Source organism: Galendromus occidentalis, unplaced genomic scaffold (genome assembly GCF_000255335.2).
Source record: "Galendromus occidentalis unplaced genomic scaffold, Mocc_1.1 scf7180000077427, whole genome shotgun sequence".
Classification (NCBI taxonomy): Eukaryota; Metazoa; Arthropoda; class Arachnida; order Mesostigmata; family Phytoseiidae; genus Galendromus; species Galendromus occidentalis.
In genome coordinates this window covers 424,098-448,183 of record NW_003805415.1, presented here as the reverse complement: position 1 = coordinate 448,183, position 24,086 = coordinate 424,098, and the positions used below count along the sequence as shown (strand labels likewise).

The window sequence follows — 24,086 nt, the reverse complement described above, 5'->3', positions numbered from 1 at the left end:
GACAGACCGTCTCTACCCCGCAATCTTTTACCCGAATCCGAGGGCGTTCTGCTTGTCTAGAGACAGAAACGAGGTTACAAACTTCTTGCCATTCTTTTCGGTGCTTCGAACAAAGCTGGTGCGATCCCTGCGCTGTCGTTGGATTCCTGCGGCCTCCGAGAGGACGAACACTCTCCGGATGAATCCCGTTGACTTTTTCTCAGGAAGATCCTATCTCTAGAAAGTAACGCAAGGAAAACGGCACCGACCCTCGCGCGGTGTCCAACGGTAGTGGTGGTAACGGCAGCAGCGGTATCGGCCCTTTCCGCGCGCTACATAAACAGCTGTACGATGAGAAGACTCGCAAAACTCGGACTTCGCTTCGAAGGAATGAAGGCTTTTGTCATTGTGAGTGTCCATCGACTGCCGAGAGATTGAGTATGCGTCTCGTGGTATGGGCTCTGAAATTATCGTGACGTGTGTGTGCGTGAAACGTTTCATTACCCCTCACCACCACTAGAAGACCCGCGCTTGGATTAGGAATCGAAGTCGAGAACGTTGAGTCAAGTAGGGAACACATGTAGATAAGAAGAATCTGAGATGGTCGCGGGATTCGAAGGTCCCAACTCTAGAGTGCAATTGTGCATTCTGGACATCCGCACTCGAAGACCATACATCCAGCACCTCACTGTACGCGTCGATCGTCTGGGGGTTCCTCCTGATAAGCCCAGAGCATCGATCGTGATCCCCATCGGGCTTTCGTTCATTTTGCTGGACCTAGAGAAACTCTTCAATGTTTCGGAATTGAACGGAGATGGGAGCGAACTCCCCGTTGATATCGTCACGCGAGGAAGTTTCCAGAAACAGGTGTGGAATCCACTCTCTCTCCGGTACTGCTCCCGACGTCGATTCCTATGTATACTATGCCCGCCTCCGGGGAGAAGATGGCCGGAATCTTAAAGCTCCCCAGAGACGGGTGGGTAGGAAACTGCGCTCCGCATGATGAGTCGGTGGGGAGCTGGAGCCTCCGGGGTGTTCAACACGAGTACCGAGTGAGCCTGAGGTCGGGATAGAGGAAGCGAGCTCACCCCGACTGGCAAGAAAAAAAATGCTCGGATTTGGAATCCTCTCTCTAGAAACTTTTTCGGTAATCGCCTATTCCGATGGGAACGTTCTTCGTTATTACGGTGACAGAATACACTCTTCATCTATCCGCGCACGCTCCAGGAGATTTTCGGTCCTCTTCGTAATAGTTCTGGCAGCTGGAAGACACCGACTTACGCGGCCACTTGAGTCATTCAGTCCATTGTTCACGCTGAGAGCGAACTGCTCTGAGCGATATATTCTCTAAAGCTTTTGTCCGCGAAGGACTCTGACGAAATGGCATTTGATTTTCTGGTCGCAAACCTACGAAATTGAAAACTGCTGATGGAACTCGCTCGCTCAGTAATGGAGAGAAACCAAAGGGGCACCCAGAAAATACGCGATAGTTTGCGTACGGTTTTTGCTCGTCAACTCAGCGTGGGAATTTCTGCGTCACCTACGCGATCGGTTCGCTTTGTGGCTGTTGAGTGAACGATCGAGTTTGCCTTGCTGATGATCTGCGGCATCCATGCTCGCCAAGCGGGCGCCAGTCAAGGATTCCAGGGGGATTCAGAAGTTTTCCACCGACTGTGCGATTCCTGATCTCTCCGGAGCGTTCGAAATGCTCTAGAAAGTCCTGGAATCTATAGGGAAGCATTCCCGTGATTCTTTGAATGAGCGTACGCTGACATCTTCGGGAAGAGATGGAGGAATACCGTTTCGAGCATTCCGCATGTAGCCGACGAAAACTTCCCATGAGCTCCCGGAATTTCTCGCTATCCAGCGGGAACCGATCGGAGAATTCGATTCACTTGGATTCGGGAGCTATTCCATTCTTCTCTTGTGAGATTGATTCCGCGACTCCAATGGCTCCAATGTCGGCGGATCGGCCTGCTGGGTGCTCCGATCACAGCATTAAATCAAATTTTCATTTCGAACTTCGATAAATCTAATGCTGCCACAATGGCGAGGGAGCGACCAGGTTCCATGTATGCGCTCCTGCACTGCACGGTCACTCTCGACAAGCAAGAGTTTGTGAGCGCGCGAAGGTCATCGAAGGCCCTTTATCGTGAAAGGATCTCTTTTATGACTGAGCGGCGCTTTGTACGTACGTCGCTCAGCGGATACCGCCATGAATCCGCTGCGGAAAGTATCTCGATGTATCACGGCATTCGTGTCGTTTGACTTACATCGTGGGTTTCTGGTTAGATTTCGAAACAGATCCAGATGTTTCTGGAGGACATATCCCTTCGAAAGTAACGAAACCCTCGTTTTTTTTTGTCGTTTCTCAGCCCTTGTGTTTACTCAGTAGATACGTCAAAGGAAAACACATAAATACCGATAGTTAGTCCTCTGAGCTATTCCGCTGTCGTCGGGTCTATGGGCTCTGACGTCTCTTCTCTCGGGCGGATAGCCGCGAAGGCGGATTTTCGTTGTGAGTTTCGTCTTCTGAGAGAGAGCTCTCGGTCCGTTTCTGACCTATTCTTTTCTTCTATTTCTAGGTGATATTCTGCGCGGTAGGCGTTTTCTCGGGTCACGTCACCGAGGTAAATCAAATTCCCGGCGGACAATGCTACTCAAGATGTTCCGGTGCTCTTGGACCCCTAAATCCGCCCTAACGTTTTTAACTTCTTATGCGAAGAACGAGTCAGGGTTCGCTCGATCCTGAAGGTCCGCCGGCGGCCACACAGAAAATTTTCCTCACAGAATACATTGCAATCCATGATGAGATTTTCCCTTGTAGCTTTTTCCTGAACTTTATAATTGCGTCGACGCGTGGTACTCACGCGATGGAAAACGATGTCCAACCTTGGATGGCATGGATGTGTCCGCGAAGTTCCGAATGCTGTTCTGCAGTTTCTTTTTCACTCAAACCGCCGAAACGACGAGCTAAGCCGATGTATTCAGATCGACTCGGCACATTCCGTCTCTTTAGCGCCCATTCCGGCAATGTTCGACCTCTTTGAAGTGGTCGTCGCTCGGATATATGACTTTTTGTAACAAAAAAAAGGCTTTCACAAACGTTTGAATGTCTCCCAGAATGACCGAAAATCATGCCACAGAATGACCTTTCGTGGCCGTAGAATACACAGAAGTCGAAGATATTTTCCTCTCTGGATCGGGAACTGAAATGCCTGCATCGAGAAAAACAATCGAAACCCCTCCCCAATGATCACGGCTAAGTAGCTGTCTTTGCAAGCTATCCGTTAGAGCCCCAGGAATCGCTCTCTTGGAATTCGGCAGCTGTCCCGAATGCCTCGCGGTGGTATCTGGGAGCGATTCGATCGCGAGCACTATTCCCTTTTCTTTCTCCAGGAAAACCACGCTCCTCAGCCATACAAGTTTGGTTACGAGTCTCAGGACGAGTGGGGCAACGCGCAGTCCCGGCACGAAGAGGACCTCGGAGATGGGACGAAACGGGGCTCGTTCGGGTACCGCGACGCGCACGGAATGTATCGATTAGTCAATTACATCGCCGACCACGACGGTTTCCGCGCGTGGGTCAAGACGAACGAGCCCGGAACGAGCGACTCGGCTCCCGCCGCCGCCCGAATCGAGAAAACCGGAGAAGCTGAGGTCAGGGTCGCGCCGATCCTCTCGGCTAACAAACAGCTGCAGGTGGCGCCGGTCGCGGCCTCGCCGGTAGCTTCTATCGTCCCAGCACCTGCGCCATTGCTACTCAAGCGACCTAGACTGAGCGCGGATGTCGTATACGGAACCGCATCTGAACGGATCGTAGTTTCTCCGAGAATATCCGCGCCTATCGTCACGGTTCCAAGGGCGAGAAGCCTCGCGCATCCGGTGGATGCCTACCCTGAGTTTGGATTGAAGGTACTCTAAAACTCTAGGAACTCTCCGATGATCATAATCGAAGGTGCAATCGATTCCCCTCACTGAGAAAATCGTCTCCTCCTTAACTCCTCAGCTAGCTCATTCGGCTCCACTTGCGTATGCTGCCTCGCGGGTTGCACAGCCCATCATCAAACCCGTGCCCGTGCGGAAAGTCATCGGACCGTCAGCCGCTGCCTTTGTATCCAGTCCCGCGATCGTTCCCTCCGGGATAATTGGTTCCCCGAGACTCCGGGCATATCACGCTCCCCCGATCGTCACGGTGAGGCTCTCGTCCCAGCTTGTTATCAGCGGTCACGAATGTTGTGGATGACGAGTTCAAGGAAAAACTGAAAAGGAATCCTTTCCCACAGGGTGGACTCCACGCCGCATCCTCAGAAGCAATCGTTGTATCCCCTGCCATCGAGCTACCTGTCCACAGACCTTACGAGAAGTTCGCCGAAACCTTCCGCCGGCGGAGACCCATCAAGACGATCGGTGAAAAGGAGATATTCGTACCTCCCTCAACTTTCACCGTTGGAGGAATCCCAGTGTATAAAGATAAATAGATCAAATATTGGCGTTGACCTTCGATGAACTTGGAATAAGTTTGCATGCTTGTCTGTATTTATGAGAACATCCGAATAGGTCCCTCAATATTCGGGGCCGAAAGCTTGTACAGTGAGGGAGTTGATATAGAACTCTCGAAGGAGGCCGCTCATCTTAGGAAGTCCATGATGACACTGAACCTGGGACAAATCCGAAGCACTGGGTTCGGCGGCTCGTTTCTCTGAATGTTTGCTTCGCGCTCGATCGACACAATGATGACTTCGATCCGATAGGACCGGTCAGACGTCTGTACCGAAGGATATTGATTGAAAGGGCTCACGGCGAAAATTGTTTAATCCATAGTCGACGATCGAGTTTGTCCCCATCCGATGATTTCTGAATTCTTCATGATCATCGAACCTGACCGGTTGCTCCCGAGGTTTCTAAATCTTCGATGGAAATAAAAATTATGGCCTGGCGGAATATCCTGAATCTATTTTGGAATCATAGGTATTGAAATATATGGTACAATATACGGAGGACTCGGGTATATTCTTATACATATATCCGACCGCGCCTGATCCATATTTCATAAGTCGAAAGCAACGCCTGGATTGGCAAGAGAGGCTTATGCTCAGCAGAATTAGCGTCGAGATCGATTCCTAGTCGAGACATGTTAAGCGCCGACAGTTATATCTGGGCGCCATGTTCTGCCAAGGACATTCTAACTACGATACCAGAAGCTGAAAGGGAGGTGCGGAATTTACTGGTTAAAGACAACTAATACTTTTTTTTCTGGCATCGCGCCCTTCTCTGTTCTCAACTCTATCTTGCCCACAGAAGTGCAAGAATTTGACAAGTTTGAGGAGCTGTTCTGCTTCGACTTTGGGCGGTAGTGGCGATCGATTGACGCCAACACCCACAGACTGCGCGCTGTTATCGCATTTCCGTGGATAACGTTACGTCCGCCCCCTGATACTTTAGTTCCTGTCTCCTCGTAACAATTGACGTCAGTGTCATTGAATCTCCTCCATGGCCATAGGAAGAAGAGTATGTGTTCCTCTCGGCTCGCTCCGACTCCGGTTGATTCTCGGTCGCCCCCATTGCCCCGAAGAGTTCCGGAGATGATCCACTCAGCATGACTTCATCGATTCTTTGAATTTTTTATGCCGCTCATTCCGTTCCTCGAGATCACCAGAGGCTTCCCTGCAGGAGAATGCAGCTACGATGTCTAGGAAAGGGGGCAGTGGACTTCTGGGGAAAGGATGATCTTCATTCGGTACCTACTATTCCTCGAGGACTGATGTTTCGTCGGACAGCGCGCTCGGAAAATCATCCACCCGGACAGAGAGCTACAGAGAGCAGGCGGCAAGATCTGTTTTCCTCGCCGGGAGAAGTTCCTAGCTCGTCTTCCGGGTCTCTAGATTTCGCTCAGACTCCTTCCCATGCGGACTCCTGAACAGCTGCATTTGGGACTTAGGTTAACTATTGCCGATGCTTGCGAGAGAAGGATTAGACCCTAGTTCTTCGAAAGCTCCGAGTGCCCGTGGTCGAAAATACGTCATTGGAATCGCACTTGAGGATCGAAGATCCCAGAAGTTTCCTTGCAGAATTCGAATTGACTCCGGGATCCCTCACAGGTCTGAGCAGTCGCGACGCGACAATCGACTGCCGGGATCCATTTGCGCTTCCCTGTCAGAAGCTCATTGAATACCCGACGTTCGAACTCAGATGGACCTTGCCATCCTCCTTCCCAGAATTCGACTGGTATCGTTCTCAGCTTTGCTGAAGTGCCAGTTCCGCCGGGTATCTTCATAGGATTTCGATCGCTCCATAAACTGGAGAACCTTAATGTGTCTGGCGATTTTTATTAAGGACGTGCTTTGGCTCGGAATCTTGTAGGGTTCGGAAGTCCGAATCACCGAAGAGTGATCGGGCTTCGTTCTGGCTCTCGCTGGAGACATAAAGACTAAGGTCGTACCCTGAATCGATCCGATAAAGCCTCAATCGCTGTTCGAGGAATTCTCGCGCGAGGGGACTCTGAGAAACATTTGGGTCGGTAACAACGACCGGGATCGAAATATTCTCCTGCAAGTTCTAGACATCGTGCATCGCCGAAATGTCTCAGGTCACTGATCTAGGGCCTAGGGGATGCTCTCAGGCCCAGCATCTCCCCTGGAAGCGTCCCGATGCAGTATCTCAGTAGATCATCGTGTGTGGTCCGCGTGGCTTCTACGCCAAGGCGCTTATGATCTCATGATCATCGATTGGCTCAGGTCAAAGAGGTACATATCACCTCCCTGTATGTGAACATAAAAAAAATGCCGAGAGGAACGGAAGATGTCGGAGAAGCGCGGGTAGCATCCCAGCTTTCATCGTTTCGTCGGAATGAGGCTCGAAGTCTCGCGCATGGGGCACTGTGTAAACAAACCAATCTAGCTTCGGTACCAGTGCAAACGAGCTTCGAGAAGGCAGCGAGGTCCGATATTGTCAAAGGAGACTAGCCGTCGATTGCTCACAAATGATTCTTATTGAATTTGTTCCAGGGAGTCCTAGGGATACCCATTGTGAACATCGGCTCCTTCTCCATTTCGTTGGCGAAAGTTCCCTGCGTCGAGTGTTGTCAAATCAGAAAGTTGTCAACATCAGCGGAGTCGTGCTAGTCTCCTCTCGTCCAAAACAACCGAGTGCCATAGCGAGACACCGAGACCACAGGTTGTCACTGTGAGGGGAAAAAACGCATTAAACGCGCTCGGATAAGTGTTCTCGAGTATTGACGTAATCGTGACCATCGACACAGGCGGTTGCGCGGCGAACACACTGACCATAGACATCTCAAAGAGAGAGAGGGAAGGCCCTACACGACTGCTCTAGCGCATCCTCATGATCTTCCTCAAGGATCTCGAACGGGAAGAGGCATCATCTATTCGTTGCCCATGAGTAGAGAAGCACGTCTTCAAGTGGAAGTCACCGCCGTCGACGTCGTTCTCGGATACCCCGGTAGCGATGCCTGCGAACTTTGAAGACTGTTTGCCCACATGATCGGATCCAGGCCGAAGGACAGCGGGCGGTTCACTTACAGAAGACAAGTTTCGGCTAAGAGGGAGGCTCTCAGCGGATGCTTGGTGCCAGCACTCGATCGGAGTTCACGACAGTTTGACGGAAGCTTCGGGCTGTCGTTCGAAATCAGAGTACGGCTGTGATTTCCCTGTATATATGAGCCCGGCAACAACGCATGAGTGCCTGGCTGAACTTCGGTGGTCCGGGGTGCGGGCTTCAAACCCGTAGCCGACTAGTCTCGGAGTGGTTCGATTCCACCTGCCAGGCGGTATTTTGTAAGAATATAGTCGAGATTGCCGTGACGAATATTTTTTCCCGGCAAAGTTTGACATTCGAAACGTTGGCGATGTACGCTGATGCGACGCTCAAATCGTGAATACGGACCCAAGGATCATAAAGCTCATCGTCTCGAACGCGTGTACATAGCTCCGTCTCGAACGCGTGTACATAGCTCCGTCTCGAACGCGTGTACATAGCTCCGTCTCGAACGCGTGTACATAGCTCCGTCCCGAAGTGGGACATTTGAGCCTTCAGAAAGGCCGAACTTGCGGCCCTCTCTGCCATTTTTCTCGCGACCATCGAGATTTCCATGGCTCGGGATTACATGATTCCCAGGCGGAAAAGAGAGAAGGAGCTCATGTGGGTTTGGCACGGAGTGCGAGCGAGGGGCAGCACCCTCTATTTTGAGACAAGAAATCAACACCTGTACAAAGGACACGAGCTCCGTCTTGGCTGTCTGACAAGCGATCTCATAAGACGGTCTTATTCGATGAAACTGCGTGCTCTTCGGTCACTTTCTCGACAGAAGCGACGATATACGATGAGATACGTATGAGGAAACTATATTCCCGATAGCCGGGAATATAGTAGAGCCGGGAATATACTAACTTCTCCGTCGAATCGTTCATAATTCATGGCCCAAAGATCGCGATATCAATCGGCTGGATCCGTTAAAAGGACTATGTCCACCTCACTGATCAGCTCTACGTCAGGGAAGTCTGATGGAGGTCGATCGAGTGCTCTCCTTCCACGATGTCAAACGGAGCCTTGAGAAAGGACATGCACTGAAAGGGAGGTTTCGAGACTCGGTCTAGTTTTCGAAACTGGGGGAGCTGACGAAAGTATACGCTCCGACTGGTGGAACGATTCAGCTGGATTGCCCAGCCGGAGATTTGTCGAAGATTTAGGAACTGCCCCAGTCACGTCGCTTGAATCGGAGTCGCAAGCTGGAGTCGGTCATCGGGTCAAAGGTCTCCGACGTAGTGGCGTAGATGGAGGCCGAGCCATCGCTCACCGTTTTGCGCGTGCGGCTTCTGTTGGCTCTCATGCTATGCGGATACTCATCGAGATGGCATGCGTGCTTCCTGGCAAAAGAGTCGATTCCCGTGCAACCGGATTCCGCTCACAATAGACTCCGAGAGGATCGATGCTGCACTGAGAGCGAATCGAGGCTCGATCGGCAGAGCGAGACGCCTCGTCGGTCTCCCATTCCACTGCGAATCCTTTATACAAGTCCTTGCATTGAAATCACTTCTCCTGATCCTAGGTGAAACCGAGTCGGTGACACTCACGATCTTCCGAACCTTATGGCCTCTACAGGTTCGAGACATTCAGGCGCTCCCGCTAGTCGACTCATGCTCCAACCCTCACTCAGCAGGGTAGATTACTCAGAAGTTCGAGATTGATTCCACGCGCGCGAATTTCTTCCAGTGAACCCAGGTAGCGACTCGGGTCAGCTCGTCAGAGTTCCCGGTATATAGTCGGATACTAAGCATGAGAAAATTGAGGAAGGAACAGAGTCGCCGCGTCCCCGAAGACCCTCAGCTTTCCGAATGTGCAAATGACGCGTGAGCAGTATCCACGAGATTCAAGGGCGTGGAGTCCCGAAAACGACTTGACACCAGCTCCTCTACAGCTTTGGGCGAGAGAGGAGATAGTCTCACCTCACGGAAATAATAAATATTCCATCCAATGTCATGTCGACTTCGTGCGCGTGACCAACTCCGGCAATACTGACCTGGTCTTGCTCGTGACACCACGTTCGAGGACCGCCCGGCGGTCTCTTCACGGCACTCCGTTTCGATATTCTCGCTTTTCAGAGAATCTAGAGGCGAGAGGCTCGGTCGATTCGTAGATAGCTTCTCTCTACTTGTGTTCCCCGAAAGCCCGCGTCTAGCCTCATCCCTGCCCGGAAGTTGATTCTACCCTAGTTTTGCCCCGAGCGATTCGTCGTCTGATGGCTTTCTGTTTTCACTTTCGGAACTTTTTGCCTCACAACAACTGTTGTTCCTCGTGTCCTCTTCATCGGGTGGTCGAATGTACAGCTCTCGTGGCAATCTCTCGATTATTCCTCATCTCGTCCGACAAGTTTTTGAGAGTTGAGACCGCCAGGATACCCCATTCTATTTTCCATCCTCCCCTGTCAAGGCGATGATTCGTGAATACTGATCAGACGGAGAGCGCGAATTTACAACAGGGGGATATATTCGGCTTGTGGTTCAATTTAGGCCGTACAGGGTTGAGTGCACTGAGACGATGTCTATTCAGGTCGCGGATTCAAACGTCCAGTCGTTGCAGCATTCCCATCCCTCCATGTACCCCACGGAACTTCGTGATAAAAACGATTCGGGTCGAACCGTCCCCGACCTTTGTTGATTCCGTTCTTCTGCGATCGCCGTGCGTCGTAATGGTCAACGGACGTCTTCATCCCTAATAACTGTCATTTGCGAGGGGAGGGAGGTCCGCAGACACCGTTCTCAGCCCTGTGGGAAGGGGTCACCGTTCAGCCCGCTTGATTGGCAGATGATCAAGGCATTCATATCGTGAATCAACACATGATACTTGTTTGGCCTTGTTGCGCCAAGCAGGTATCGCTTGGTTCCCTTGATACGAAAGCGTTCTTATTGTTATCTGAGCGCAATTCCCGGTCGGTGATCTCTGTCTCCGAATTTCCGACGCCGGTCAAGAGTTGAGGTTCAGGACAGCAGGACCGCGAGGACCCCTTGTGTCCCGGTCCACGAAACTCGAGGGTAAGCTCTGACTCTTCCGAAATTCGACTCATCGCATTGCTTTCTATTGATCTACTTTCGGATTAAGAAAGGTTCGAGAATCTGAGATCGAGCGAGTGCATCGACCCTGAAGTTTCAGAAGGATTGAGCGGATTCAAGAACCATCCGCGAGTCAACGGCAATTCATTTGTAATGCCATCCACCGGTTCAGTATCTCGGCACCCGCAAAAACCAAATCCTACGTTGATTTCTCCCGACTTCCGACGTTCCCCGGGTTGGAGTTCAAGGTGCTGCGCTCCGTTCGAATGTCTGATGCGAAGACGAAACTACTTCTCCAGCAGAGACTACCGATCCTGACACTTGATCGAAAAAAAAGGAACGATTTTTGTGAACATCGATGACGGGATTTTATTCACAGTTGAAAACACAAGATCCGATCATAAACTGTACAATGCCCCATCAGATCAGAGTCATACGTTCAGTGAATTATTACGATCGATGGCCGTAAATCAATCGGGTGGGATTCGGAGCGCCGCGCGTGAATAATTCAAGCAATACTTTCGGGTTGACCACCAAATGGGGAGCCGATCGACAGCAGCGGTACGCATACACTCACAAGGAACATCGACGTGAGGACGAATTTCTCGTCGCGGACCAGGCAAAAATCGGAAACGATGTAACAATGGCAAATAGAAGAATGCAAAGACTCATTGAGATAGATGATTTGCCGTACTGATGCGATATCGATAACTCGGCAGGCGCAGCACCACTAGGAGCGGTCGCGTATCGGTGAATCGAGGGTCCTTCGGAGTCGAAGTCATATGTTTCGCAAAATCTTCCCTTTCTCTCGAATACCTGATTCGAACATCGCTCGCTTATGCTTCGATGGGTGTAGATTGCATGCGACGTTGCGATGGTAGACGTGGGAAACCCGTCGCTGGTCGCCCGTAAATGTTCAATTCTTCCCCCTCCATTCATTTCGACCGTCCGACAGACGGTCGCACAGCCAGCCGGCGGTCAAGTGTCAGAAGCGATGACCACACATACATAGTTGAGTCAGTCGACATGGGACCCGGGGCGACCTTCGCTGAGGGCGCTATGATGTCACAGCGACCTGCCGCGACTCGTTTCGGGACGAAATAATGACCACGCACCGATGACTTCTCCGGGGCAGCGTTCTTTGAGCTCGGGCTCCTCAGGAAGAGACACCGCGTCGACTATGGAGATCTGTCCGTCTCGGTGGGTTGAGCTCAATACGACCATCCCTTAGAGCCGTAGAGAGTTGATGGGTCGGTCAGTTATACATAAATACATTTTACGTAGTATTTTTTTTTCTTCCACTAAATTTAGTAATCGACTCCCGAAGGCCGTGCCGCCTAGATCACGATTCGGGGCCAGCCCCGAGAGACATTGATTTAAACTATTTGATTCGATGATGTGGGAATTAGCAGAGAAGCAATGAACCGGAAGGTCCAGCTCTGGAACTAAAAAGGGTTCGAGGAATTACGGATCATCGACTGCCCGTCTTCTGGTCCTTCTTCAATTCCTTCGTTGGCTTCTGCTCTGGTACCGAAGCCGCTTTGTCATTGGTGTTCGTGGCCGCGGCCGCGTATTTCGGGGACCACTCCTGCATTTCGGGCAGGTCGTCATTCGAGTACGAGGATGCTTTTCTCGGCGGCTGGGGTGCTCCCTGCGCGCTCTTGATGTCTTGGATGCTCCTCGGATGCTGACCGTAGGCGGGGGGATTCGTCGTTTGCTGGATCGGCACGTTCTCAGGGACGCGCGGAGCCGGGACCGCTGTTGAAGTCAAGTGTCAAAGGTTAGCCGTTTGTGAACAAACGAATGAGCGTCGAAGCAAGTGACCGAATGAATGAACGGGTGAAGATTCACTGCTCGCGCTGGTCAGTTACATAATAGAACGGACGGCAGCGGACCGGGGAGCTAATAATGTTTTGCGGTTCCCGTCGACATTTCCACCACGATCTTGTTAACGAAAATAAAGCGACGTGTGACTCGGAAAAGCTCCAAAATAGAAGCTCTTGTCAGCAGACAGATATATTCGCTGTTTCCCATCTCCTCTTGTACGAATCAAACTTTGAGAACGATTCGATCGACTGATTGATAGATCGATAGATCAATTGATGAGGGCACTATCGAGAATGTGGAGGAATCATCTTCACAACTCACGTGCTGGCGGAGGTTGATTCCACGAGGCTTCCGGTCTCTGTTGATTGTCTACGCGGCTTCCGTATCCAGGCTCGGGGAGGTCCTCCGGATCGAAGTTCTCCACGGGTCTGCCGTAGCTTCCACCGTTACCCTGTTGTTGCTGCTGTTGTTGCTGATGATGGTGCTGTTGTTGCTGCTGCTGATGATGATGATGCTGCTGTTGTTGTTGATGGTGATGTTGCTGATGATGGTTTTGCTGCTGCTGGTGATGATGTTGGTTGTTGTATTGCTCTTCTGGGCGGTAAGGATTCTGTCGCTGATGATGTTGTTGCTGTTGCTGATGATGATAATTGTTGTTCTGCTGTTGATGCTGCTGATGATGACTGTGGTACTGCTGCTGTTGATTGAAGTGAGATTGTTGCTGATAATTCTGTTGTTGATGGTGGTTTTGTTGCTGGTAATGTTGTTGCTGCTGATGATGGCCATTGAAAGCAGTCTGGTCGACCCGGTTTCCGTTATCGAAGTTCGGAGCGTAAGCAGGATCTCTATTCTTTTTGGGTGGGACCGTCGGAGCTGGAGTCCAACCTCCGGGCTTGACTATCGGTTGCCAGCCGCCGTTGTCCTTATTGGGTTTTGGAGGTGGCGGGAGCGGTAATTCGTCGTCGAAGGGTTCCGTGGGACGAGCGTAACCGCCGGGTCTCGGAGCGGGCGGCGGAGGTGGCGGTGGTTGCTGGTTGTTCCAGGATTGCTTTTGCTTTTGATCCCACCCATTATTGTTGTAACCTGTTTGGAAGTCGTTATTCTTTCGGTCCCAACCCTGAACTTGGATCTTATTCCTAATCACTTCGGGCTGACCGCTGAAATATCCCATGTTATTGTTCTGATGGTGATCGGCCTTCCAACCTTGTTTCGGTCCAGCGGCGTTGTAGCTCGCGCCAACTGTTTTCGAGAAGCCTCCTTGCTGCTGAGTCCACCCATTGTTTTGCTGGGGGGCGTTGTTCGACCAGCCGTCATTCTGCACTGGTCCTCCGTAGCCTCCTCCGCGTCCCCCGAAGGAGCCGCCACTCTGCATCCAGCCGCCTCCGTTCCCTCCCTGGAGCGGACCCTGAGCCTTTTCTCTCACAAACAACAGGACAACTTTGCGCGGCACGCCGCCCGCGAGTCCGCCTCCCGAGTGGTGTCCCCCACCGAAACCGCCGCCGCCTCCGCCGGAATGTCCTCCTGAGAAGCCGCCCGAGTGTCGGCCACCGCCGTATCCACCGGAGTGCCCACCGTGTCCGCCTCCGTGACCCCCTCCGTGTCCACCTCCGTGTCCACCTCCGTGACCCCCTCCGTGTCCACCCCCGTGACCCCCTCCGTGTCCACCACCGTGACCCCCGCCGTTCTGCCATCCTGATCCACCGTTGGACGCACCGTGGCTTCCTTTATCGACCGAGACGTAAACGACCGGGGCATTGTTGTGCTGGTTCCCGATATCTTGTGACATCTCTACCGGAGGAGCCGATTGCTTATGATGGTGTCCGCCTCCACCGCCTCCTCCAACCTGCGAGCCTTCTTGCCCGCTAGGTATGGAAACGAGGATGACAACTTTTTTCCCGCCGGTCCCTCCCTGCGGTCCGGGACCCGATTGCCAAGACTGACCGCCACCGCCGTGTCCGCCGAACTGTTTCGGCGAAGGTCCATTGTCCCATCCCTGTTGCTGCTGCGGTGGCGGACGCTGCTGAATTCAAAAGTATTAGAGTCGATCGTCACAGCAATGAATGTCGCTCCGATATCGATCGCTTCGCCTCATGACTTATTTCATAACATTCGGATCTATCTTGTTTCGGTCCATACCGGAGGTTTGTTCGACCATCCGTTTCCTTGAGGTAGGTAGTTTGATGGAGGTCGAGCGTTCGGAGGCGGTCCGGCTAAAGCTTTGTGCGGGGCCTTCTCTATCTGCAAAAGCATTTCCTTCGCGGGACCGTCTTTGATATTGCGATTCCATAGGTCGTCGTTGTGGATCACATCGAACCAGTTGCCGCCGCCGCCTCCTCCCCCTCCTCCTCCTTGCTGGCTTTCCTGAGCCAGAAGATCCGTTGCGTCTTTTTTCTCTGCGGCGCGCGAGACCGCCAACGCCGTGGCGACTACGAATATTTGTGCCTGCGAAACATTCACACCAATCAGTTCGGTGTTTCGGAAGAATATAAAACACTCATTCGTGACATCTGGCGAGCCGTCGTCTCAATGACAGTCCTTGTGGACACTCTGACCCCCAGAACTTGTCACATAGCCGGTCCGTTGTTTATCCGCGAAAATGCAATCAATCGCTCGGCGGAAACGCACTCTTCCAGCGTTCTATTGATCGATATCGGGTGAGATGCAGGCGCATCATTGAGCATCCAGATTTGCAGCAGTGAGGTCGCTGTCACGATAGATCTTGGATTTTATCCTTAAAGTCCCTCCGATCGGTCGATACTGACGCTCTGAGAATTCGGGGGAAGCTTCGCTCAGGTCTCTGACACGAGACTCCCGTTCCCTCGATGGATCATAACCGAGCAAAGTACTGTCGCACCCGTTCCACAGTCAGCCCGGGTAACGTCATCAGACGACATCGTCTTGACGGATGCTCTGGATCGATTTTGCGCGAAACAAGGATATCTAGTCTCTAGTGATCCGGAGTCATTGACGAAATGACCATGTAGTGTGATAGACGGACTCGCGGGCACCCTTCACTTCCACAAACAATACAGCTGAGATGTTTTCCACTGAGAGCTTATCACGAACCACAAGTTCCGCGCGGAACCGATCGATTTCATAATCCTCCGGAGTTGGAATCGTGCTTAATCTCGAGAACACTTACTCTCATCCCGAGCACAGTTATCTGTTCACCGGTGGTCAACTTGGTTTGGGGCAAGCAACAGTTGCGCGGGGCTTTTGATGCCACTTGTCGGGTCGCAGGTCGCCCACCCTCGCCGAGCGCGAGTCAAGGGGTAGCACCGGCTGAGGGCGAGAATTCCGATGACAGACCAGCACCCAGGGGCAAGGGAAAACGGTCAGTTCCGACTGATGTTCTCTCACTCGCTTACCCGAAAACGAACGAGAGTGTTTAACAGATAGCTGAGCGGTCGATATATCGATGAGAAAGTCGCTACTTTTCTGTGAACGTCCCAATATGGGGCGCAATGAAGTTGATCGGAATTTCTAATTTATCACTGGATTCGATCTCCATCAGGAGCGGTGTGCGCGTCCCGTCGAGTGACTTCCCCGAGAACAGACTTTTTCTTTTCCCGTAGCCGTCGAGCGAGTTTTTATGAACTTTTGATGCGGCATCCGTTTTCGATCCGAGCAGCAATGGTGGTGCAAACAACAATCACCACGGTTGCAGGAATGGCTTCTTCGCGACCGTTTTCGGAAACAATTCGTTTTGGCCAATTCATCCTCGATTTCTCATCCCTCGAGTAGAGTTGATTTCGCAACAACCAAAAAAAATTATCGACGCCATCGGCCGAGGAGAAGCTCATTCTCGCTGAATTCCGCACGTCAGGAGATTCTCTCCGATTTTCGACTCTAGGACTAAGAACTGCATTCCACTAAGTACCCAGTCAGCTGGGATCATTCACTAGGATATTCGCAACTATCCAACCTCCAGAACAATCAATTTCCTCTGATGATTCAAGTTGCCTTGAATCACGAGAGACCGAATTCTGGAATTTCACCGAGTTTTCGGAATTTCTGGCGATCTTCGCACCATGCTGGAATCGTTCTGTGGATTATGGATCCGTCACGCTCACGAAGTTTGCCTGGTGGGCCGTTGAGAGGATCATGACCATTTAAACAAAGGCTGAACTTAGTATCCTAGCACTCGGCTGATAAACCCAATTTCACAACGACTCGTGCGGTACATGCGAGCCGGGTCTTCATACGGAGCCAGCATCGAATAATAGTCTGAGATAACCACGGCGTTCACAATAGTCAGGGAAACAACAACGCGCTCAGTTATTCTCCGAAACCGAGAACGAAACGCTACTCCCCTTTTTCCTCCGCTGAATCCCTGAAAGACACGAGCGGCTTGTCAATGACGACCACATGAACAGGCGTACATTCATGTATTCTCCCCTCTTCTCCCGAGCGATACGGAGCCGGCTCGCTCCGCTGTGACGCGAGGTGGTGAGAATCCCAGATGGGTCCATGAAAGATGAACGCGCTCTTAACGAATAGATAGATCGATAAATGCTTCGATATATCTCTGCTCGCAGGGTGAACCGGGGGCAGCGACAGTCAGATCGATGAGGCTGGACCGCTTGATGGAGCTGTCAGTGATCAGTGACTGATTCACGTTCAACTTCTTCACAGGCATTGTATCTTCATTCTTCGAACAACGAAGATGACGGCGACACGTCGACCTGTCATTTTCTCTCAGTTGAGCCATTTTGAAAATCAAGGTTCTACATGCGCGACTGCAAATGGGTGGAAACACCGACCGACGAAACGCGATGCAACGATGGGAGAAGAGACAAAAAAATGGGCTAAGATAGACGGGGGACGGACAGCCCGACCGACCGACCGGCTGTCGAGCTGCCATTGTCCCGGCTTCAGGGATTTGAACGCTCGACGACAGATGGATTAAGATCCTCATTAAAGTAAAAATTTGAAGCCACCGCAAAATCCTCCCGTCTCTTGTAATTACACTCGACTGTTACACTCCTCAACTCACTCACTCTCTCGCTCAGGCAGACCTGAGCAGTCGAGCGGGTAAGCTCGCGCGTGAGTGGGTGAGCGGGACTTACGGGGTGACAGAGCTTCCTCCGTTTTAATACCACCTAGTCGGAGGAGAGGAATGTAAAAACTTCAATCTAAGTGAGGAACGAATGATTACTTTCTCCAAAACACACGGGCTCCCTCAGACGAGCCATCGCGCGGAGTGGTCGCTGGGGCGGTCGACGGGTCCGCCGACAAAACTCGAGATGACGACGTCTTTGTGACGGGATGACTTGTTCCGCTTTTTCCCTCCTGCGGTGTCCGCCGCGCTCTCCGAGTTCTCGTCGTGTACATATGTATGTCATTATAACCCGCAACGTCGACACGTCTCGTACAATTCAAACGCGCCCTTGTCACCGGCAGCGCATGCCTGCCCAGGAGCACGAGGCTTTCGCGCGCGCCTTAACCCACTCGCTCACACGACAAGACTCGCTCGACGATCGAATTTCGGAGTGTGTTGTAACGAGGAACGAGGGAAGATTTTCATCCGGGCGCACTTGGTGCGTGAGTTCATGAGATTTTTGTCCGCTCCGGGCAGTTGAAATGTGCATTCGGAAAATGACGAAATACCCTTGAAGGGGTAGGTACGTCGTCAAGCGTCGCAGCCGACACTGCAACCGACGACGAACGGGAGAGTCCACCGAGCCATGAGTCGATTAGTCAAGTATCTTTAATAAAGGCGCCCTACAACTTCTAAGGGGCGACATCGCGCAGCATTTTCCTCCAGCGAGAAGTCCTGGGCTATGTAAGAGCTCGTCTCGTTCTATTTGTCGGTGTCGTCTTCTTTTTCTCTGCTGCTGCTGCCGCTTCTTCTCCTACTTCAATGGCTAATGTTAAAGATGGCGTTGATGATGGACTGGCTGGGACTGCCACCACCTTTACAAACTGCTTCGGGCTTTCAACGGAGCTCCTGCAGTTTCTTCGGACTTGTTGAGAAACAGCGCTCCGGGCTCGTGCTCATCTCCCTCGGAGGCTTTCTTGTAGCCGAGCGATTACGAATCAATTGTTGTCGATTCGCATTCACGGCTAGCGCCCTCTGACCGATGGAGCCGCTGTCCGTTTGCTCAGATGGAAGTGGACAGGGAGTGAAAGCAGCCCAACGAGCCGATTCAGTCATTCATCGAATCTGGGTAATTACGAAAATCCCGTCGATAGTTCCGTTGCCTCAGCCTGGTCAAACTTGCGGTAGCGGGGGGACGACGGAGCCTTCCAAAATGAATAATACAACGCACTGGAAGTTAAGGATAGCCCAAGCCTTTCACAACAGAATCGAGAGCCCGAGACACCGAGCTGAACATGAGCTGCCGGTTGGATTCGGCACCCTGCGAGCGTGTTCGAGTGTGAGCCCTCGCGGAGAGTCGGGGAGGTTTTCTTCGTGGATAGAATTCGTCTCGTTCTCCAACTGAGAAGAGTCGGACGCTCACGTCAACGCGAACCTGCTTCGGAGTGGTCTGATTTCTTCCGTTTTGATAAGTCCATGTCCGAAGACGAGATGTGGTTCGAATACGACTTCACGATGGCATGCATGTCCCCAAAGCATTCAACTTAGCGATTGTGTAAGCGGTGCTTGATCGCATATCCTAGAAACTACATACTCGTTCTCCCACCGATTGCATCGACAAAGTGCAAATATTGAAACTCATTGGTTTCCTTCGACTATTCGTTTCCTTACGGATCGCCATTTATGGTTCCGCACCGATGACCATCGATCAACTCTCCACTTCAATTACGTTACGTCAAGCACGTTGATAGCCAAGCTATAGACTTCGAACGATGCGTCAGAATCGATTTAAGGCTTCTCCCAAGCATCCGATCGTGGACATTTCTCTCAACATCGACAGAAGGTACCGCTTCAATGTTCCGGCCCATGCGCTTTCTGGGTTCCCGCTCGGTCCACGAGCCTGGAGCGTTCACCGCAAAGGAAAATAACTCCTGCAGCGGAAGCTCCCCGAACCGCTTTCCCGAGGTCGATTCCTGGATCGGTAGTGATAAATGTTGAAAACAGTCACTCCTGTTTTGGGTGGCCCATGTCGATTCCCAGCCCCGCCAAGCGACGGGGACAACTCCGGAGTCGCCGGATTCTTCGAGCTTCGTTCGCTCGCTGTCAAGTTCCGTCGACGTGCGAAACACAGGGTAGTGCATCCGGAGTGGCTCGTATTCCGCTCATCGGAAAGCCCTACATCCTTACGAATTCGACAATGGGATAAAGGGAGAGCCGTTGCCGCTGATCGTTAAAAAACTGTTCGAATCGTTCGCAATTTAACCCGTCATAAAGAGGTCAAATGGGTACAAGGAGGAGGAAAAAATACTAGACACACTTAAAAGCATACGTTTTCCCCCAGTAGCGTGGCTCGATAGCTTGGGAGAACAACAAACAACCTGAAGGTAAAAAAGAAATCGGAAACTTGAAAATAGCTAAAAACTAGGCGGAAGGACCAAACTCAGACCCGTTCCCGAACTTCTAGTGAGGGATTCGACGGCCCTTTCGGGAGACGAATCGGAAGCGACATCGTGTCCATTCATGATGGATCCCTCTTCTGGCCGGGGAACGCTCTCACGCCGCCATGTCGTGGGGGGGGAACCAATCGGAATCAGAGACGAATGATTGTCGGCCAATTTGCGTAGGAAGAGTTGGATCGGTACTGTAATTAATTGTTACGGGTGCGTCCCGTCAGCGATTTCTCCTGGACGATCTTGTTGGAAAATCCCGGGACTCGGGTTCATGTCTCATTGATTGCATGATGCCATTCGGAATCATTGTTACACGGTGGGAGGGTTATCAGCATCGTTATTAATCGGCGCCTGCCGGGATCATTAACAGCGGCACTAACATCGCACACCTTGATCTTTAGTAGGAAAACGACACGGCTGTAAATTTTGTGACTCTCCAGTGATAGATGGAGTACTTTGCGAGCCAGCAGGTGGTATTGATAGTGCCATGGCTATGGAGTTGTACGAACCTCGGATCGACTAAATTATTGCTGACGCTGCTGTTGTTGTTGGCTCGAAAGGTTTTCACCTATCCTCGCCACCGTTGCTGATCGTGAGAGTCGAAATAGAAAAACGGCGGCTCGGGCCCGGGTCGAATTCCGGTTTCCAGAAAGAGCGCGAATCGAAGCTTTCGAAGCGGACAGCAGGTGTTGATTCAATTCAGGTGTGGTATTGATTCTCGAAACAGGAGTCTTCTCGGGGATTTATCATGTTTCATAGATTGTTTTCTCAAAAAGGACCTTGAGCCGCGATCACACAGTGTAAGTTTGAAAGAGATCTTCCGTAAAAATAGAAACATCGATAAACATCCGATCGCGAGCATGTCAATCATCGCTTCAACAAGACTGACACCGTTGCTTCACGATCTGGCGTCACAGAAGATCCGGGGCAAAGCTTATAGGGCTCATCAGCCGTTTTCCGAAGATGGAGTTCAATACCTCCATCCTCTGCTCGGGCAGCGGGTCGTAGTCTTCCCGATTCCCCGGGCATCATTCGGATATTGGACTGTTGCGAATCCAGGTTTCAGTTTCCGGTTCACCGAATTTTTTCGTGGATAACCTTTCTTGACCGAAAACGAGTTTCTTCGCCTGAAAAATCTAATTGTGTTCCTTAAATCCGCAAATCCTCTCTGATTGACTTTCACATGGGTTACTCATCAGTCATCAGCTCTACTCTGAGCGACGCGTCAAGAAGCCGTCGGATCGATACGAACGACAGCACGGCAAGCGTGGGCAGATCAGAACTGTTGCGCCACAGACAATATATAGCAGTTGTTCTAGGCTCACTAAATGACTGACCCACCGACCACGCGACCGACTGAATAGATGATAGTCTGGCAGATGTAATGTCGTCTGCCAGTCACTTGTCAAAGTTTGTTCTTCGCCACGAGACCATGCGGAGCTGTGCGCGTTAACTCGATGCGCATCACCATACAATATGACAGCATTACATTCTTTCATCTGGACTTTGAATATGCACGGAAAGCGTCGCGTGGGATACGTCGAGTCTCGAAAGCAATAAGGCGGGCAGAATCGACCCCGATTGCGTTCTCTTGGTCACTCGGAGGATATTGTCGGTTTTGATTCGTTAGGAATGCCTGATTCTGGGGATAGACAGGCTCCCTGCTCCGGACTGTCCAGAGGTTGCGGAGAACTTTGTCGCGAAGTGTCTACCTAATTATAGCAGCTGATGATATCGAACCTAGTGTCGAGAACGCGCTTGCCACTGTTAGCTGATTCATTTTCGGTCGTTAAAGGTTTATGAACGCCGCCGCCGCCAACGCAAAGAATGAGCTTGTCTGCAATGTCGCTTGCTTCAGTCCGTTTGGATTTTTTCCCTTTTCTCCCTGAAAAATCGTCGAATCGGCCACAATAATTTTGGTCTTTCGATGTCAAAAGGTCGGAATATCATAAGTGGTTGTGTGCCATCGCAGGCAAACACGCAGCGTGAGAGAAAAGAGCACCAAAGAAAGAGAGAGAATGTCGCTGGAACTGTTGTGTAGCTCTTTTTGTGTAGTACTCCTTTCTTCCTCGCGTGCCTCCCAACCGACGTGAGTCAAGATTCTAAGAGCCGCTCAGCTCGTGCCATGCTCGGCGAGGATCCTTATGTACACAGGTTGAGATCACAGTCAGTGAAGCAGTCTTCTCGTCGAAAACACCACAGTCATTCGTCTCTACAGTAGTGAAGCCATTCATTGAAGCCACGAGCAAAACAGCCAGATTAAGTTTTGACCGAAGTGACCTCTGCACTTCAGTGCTTTCGCTCTTTCTTCCCTCGGAAGCCCAGTCATGCCCGTGCTCGTCTCGTGAATGTTTCCTTTTCAAGAAAAAATCGAAAAAGATGACATCACTCGCTAGCGGTTGAAGGATGACCACGCCGGGGCAGATTCGTCGCTTCTCCAGCGGATCCGATTGATACGCTTGTTTGACAAGGATGTGACACGAACCCCGGCTTCTGAGCGCTCCTAGAGCCGGGGAACTCATTCGCTAATCAGGCGAGCCGACCGCAAGACGATGATGCTATTGGAAGCGCCGTCAGACAGTGTCACGCAGACTTCATGATTTTTTTTTCCTCGAGACAGGGAATTGCTGCCAGCTTCGGACAGCCTGTCAGTGCCCGTTCGGAGAGGCACCGTCACACTGAGAATAAGCTTCTTTTAGTCATCTATCCCAGCTCATAACCGGTTGCCGTCAAGCTTACCCTCCCCAAATTATTGCAAGTGGAATGCAAGTGATTGTTAGAGTTGCGCTAGATTCTCAGCAGACAGGCTGCGGATCGCATCAACTCTTTTCAACGAATTGCATCACACCTGTCGAGTGAGGTTAAAATCGCGTCTTTGTATGCCTGCATTCGTTCGCGCTCAGTCTGTGACTTGAGTTTTTGAGAACTTGTCACGTCCAATGGTTGTACGGAGGAGCATGGTTCGAATTCACTCACTTCTCCACGTGCCGAAAGGATGTTCCGACTCAGGAACAATGTGACCTCGCATTGGCGTACTAAAGCCATCGCGCGATTTCTCAAGGAGGCGGCGGTCGCGAATGCGTCGGCTGCACGGTGGTTTTCCTGCATAAATCTCTTGCGAACACACTGGCATTCTTACTGACTCATTAGAGCGACGGTCCGCAGATGGCCCGTCCGCGAGCGCCAGCTCGCATCATTTGCATTTGATCGTCAATTATCGATGTCGGAAATAACCAGCCGCGGCCACCACGGTGGTCTACCGCCCGTCGGAATTTTATGTCAAAAGGACAGTCGCCTCCATGTTTGGCCGAATATGCGGAGGTTAGGAGTTAAACTGATGGTTGATTGACCTCGCGGATATTCAGCCCATTTCTCAGGCCTCGGAATCGGGAACTTTATTCCTCTGTTCATCGATATGAGGGTAATCGAAGCGAACGATATGAGGTTACGCCGTGGAGTAGTCGAGCGATGGAAGAGCGCGAGACGCAACTCAGTCTTCCGCGAAAATGCATGTTCGGGCCCTTTCCCAATCCCGGCTGGCGAGTGCGATAAGCTTCGCTTAAGACAACAGCGCCTTAAGCTCTGCCTTTAGCACAACTCGCGGTTCTTCCGAATCCTCGCGTGACCCACGTCAGGGACGTGAAGCTCGGTATCGGGTTACCTGATCCGTCTGGCGACCTTCATCCTGCCGACGATCGGACAGCGTAGACAGTCCCATCCTGTCCATCCACAGAATGATGAGATCTCGAATCGATCGACTGTACAGATCTCAATTTTACCGCAAGTGTGATCTTGAAGCAGGTGGGATCAAATCGAATGGGAACATTCAATTCTCGAGGACATGAACGCGACATCGCTTGACAACAGACAGACTGGTGTATCTCCTTGCCCAGACGGCGAATCATTTCCGAGCTTGCCGACGCTGAGGCATCGTGGAAGCTTTTGGAGACGCGAGAGCGTCGAACGGCTGACGACGATCCAGAAAATTCCCGAGCAGCGACGATGACCCACAACATAGGGATGGATGCACATACGGATGACCGACGCACAATCATGAGTTCTGCAGCTGAATGTATATCTCTTCGTCATGCATTCTAAGAGATTCTATCACACAGCCCGTGTGATAATATACCAATCGGGAATTCGCTGGGAGGAGTTCAGAGGTTTGAGGCCAGGCAGGATGGGCTCGTTATCTGAACTTGTTCGAGAATTCGTAGATGA

The 24,086-nt window shown here is 51.5% G+C and overlaps 2 protein-coding genes across 2 annotated transcripts; one reads left to right on the top strand and one right to left on the bottom strand.

Moving 5' to 3' along the window:
• The first annotated feature begins 2,025 nt into the window (after positions 1–2,025).
• LOC108864167 (uncharacterized) lies at positions 2,026–4,460 on the top strand. The gene is made up of 5 exons (XM_018639231.1): positions 2,026–2,097; positions 2,565–2,609; positions 3,379–3,894; positions 3,989–4,174; positions 4,266–4,460. The coding sequence occupies exons 1-5, from the start codon at positions 2,026–2,028 to the stop codon at positions 4,458–4,460; spliced, it is 1,014 nt and encodes a 337-aa protein (XP_018494747.1).
• Positions 4,461–12,018: 7,558 nt separating this feature from the next.
• Positions 12,019–22,910, bottom strand: LOC108864166 (neurogenic protein mastermind-like). Its single transcript, XM_018639230.1, has 4 exons — positions 22,842–22,910; positions 14,511–14,816; positions 12,975–14,391; positions 12,019–12,305 (listed from the first exon to the last, which is right to left on the bottom strand). Exons 1-4 carry the CDS (start codon positions 22,908–22,910, stop codon positions 12,019–12,021), a joined length of 2,079 nt encoding a protein of 692 aa, XP_018494746.1.
• Between the last annotated feature and the right edge of the window lie 1,176 nt (positions 22,911–24,086).

Bases quoted from the DNA above. Each gene is read 5' to 3' on its own strand.
- LOC108864167 (XM_018639231.1), top strand. From the start codon at position 2,026: ATGGCGAGGGAGCGACCAGGTTCCATGTATGCGCTCCTGCACTGCACG. The intron at 2,610-3,378 runs GTAAATCAAATT...TTCTTTCTCCAG, and splicing joins TCTCGGGTCACGTCACCGAG to GAAAACCACGCTCCTCAGCC. The intron at 4,175-4,265 runs GTGAGGCTCTCG...CCTTTCCCACAG, and splicing joins ACGCTCCCCCGATCGTCACG to GGTGGACTCCACGCCGCATC.
- LOC108864166 (XM_018639230.1), bottom strand. From the start codon at position 22,910: ATGGCTTTAGTACGCCAATGCGAGGTCACATTGTTCCTGAGTCGGAAC. The intron at 14,392-14,510 runs GTATGGACCGAA...TGAATTCAGCAG, and splicing joins GATGGTCGAACAAACCTCCG to CGTCCGCCACCGCAGCAGCA. The intron at 12,306-12,974 runs GCCCAGAAGAGC...TGACTTCAACAG, and splicing joins TCAGCGACAGAATCCTTACC to CGGTCCCGGCTCCGCGCGTC.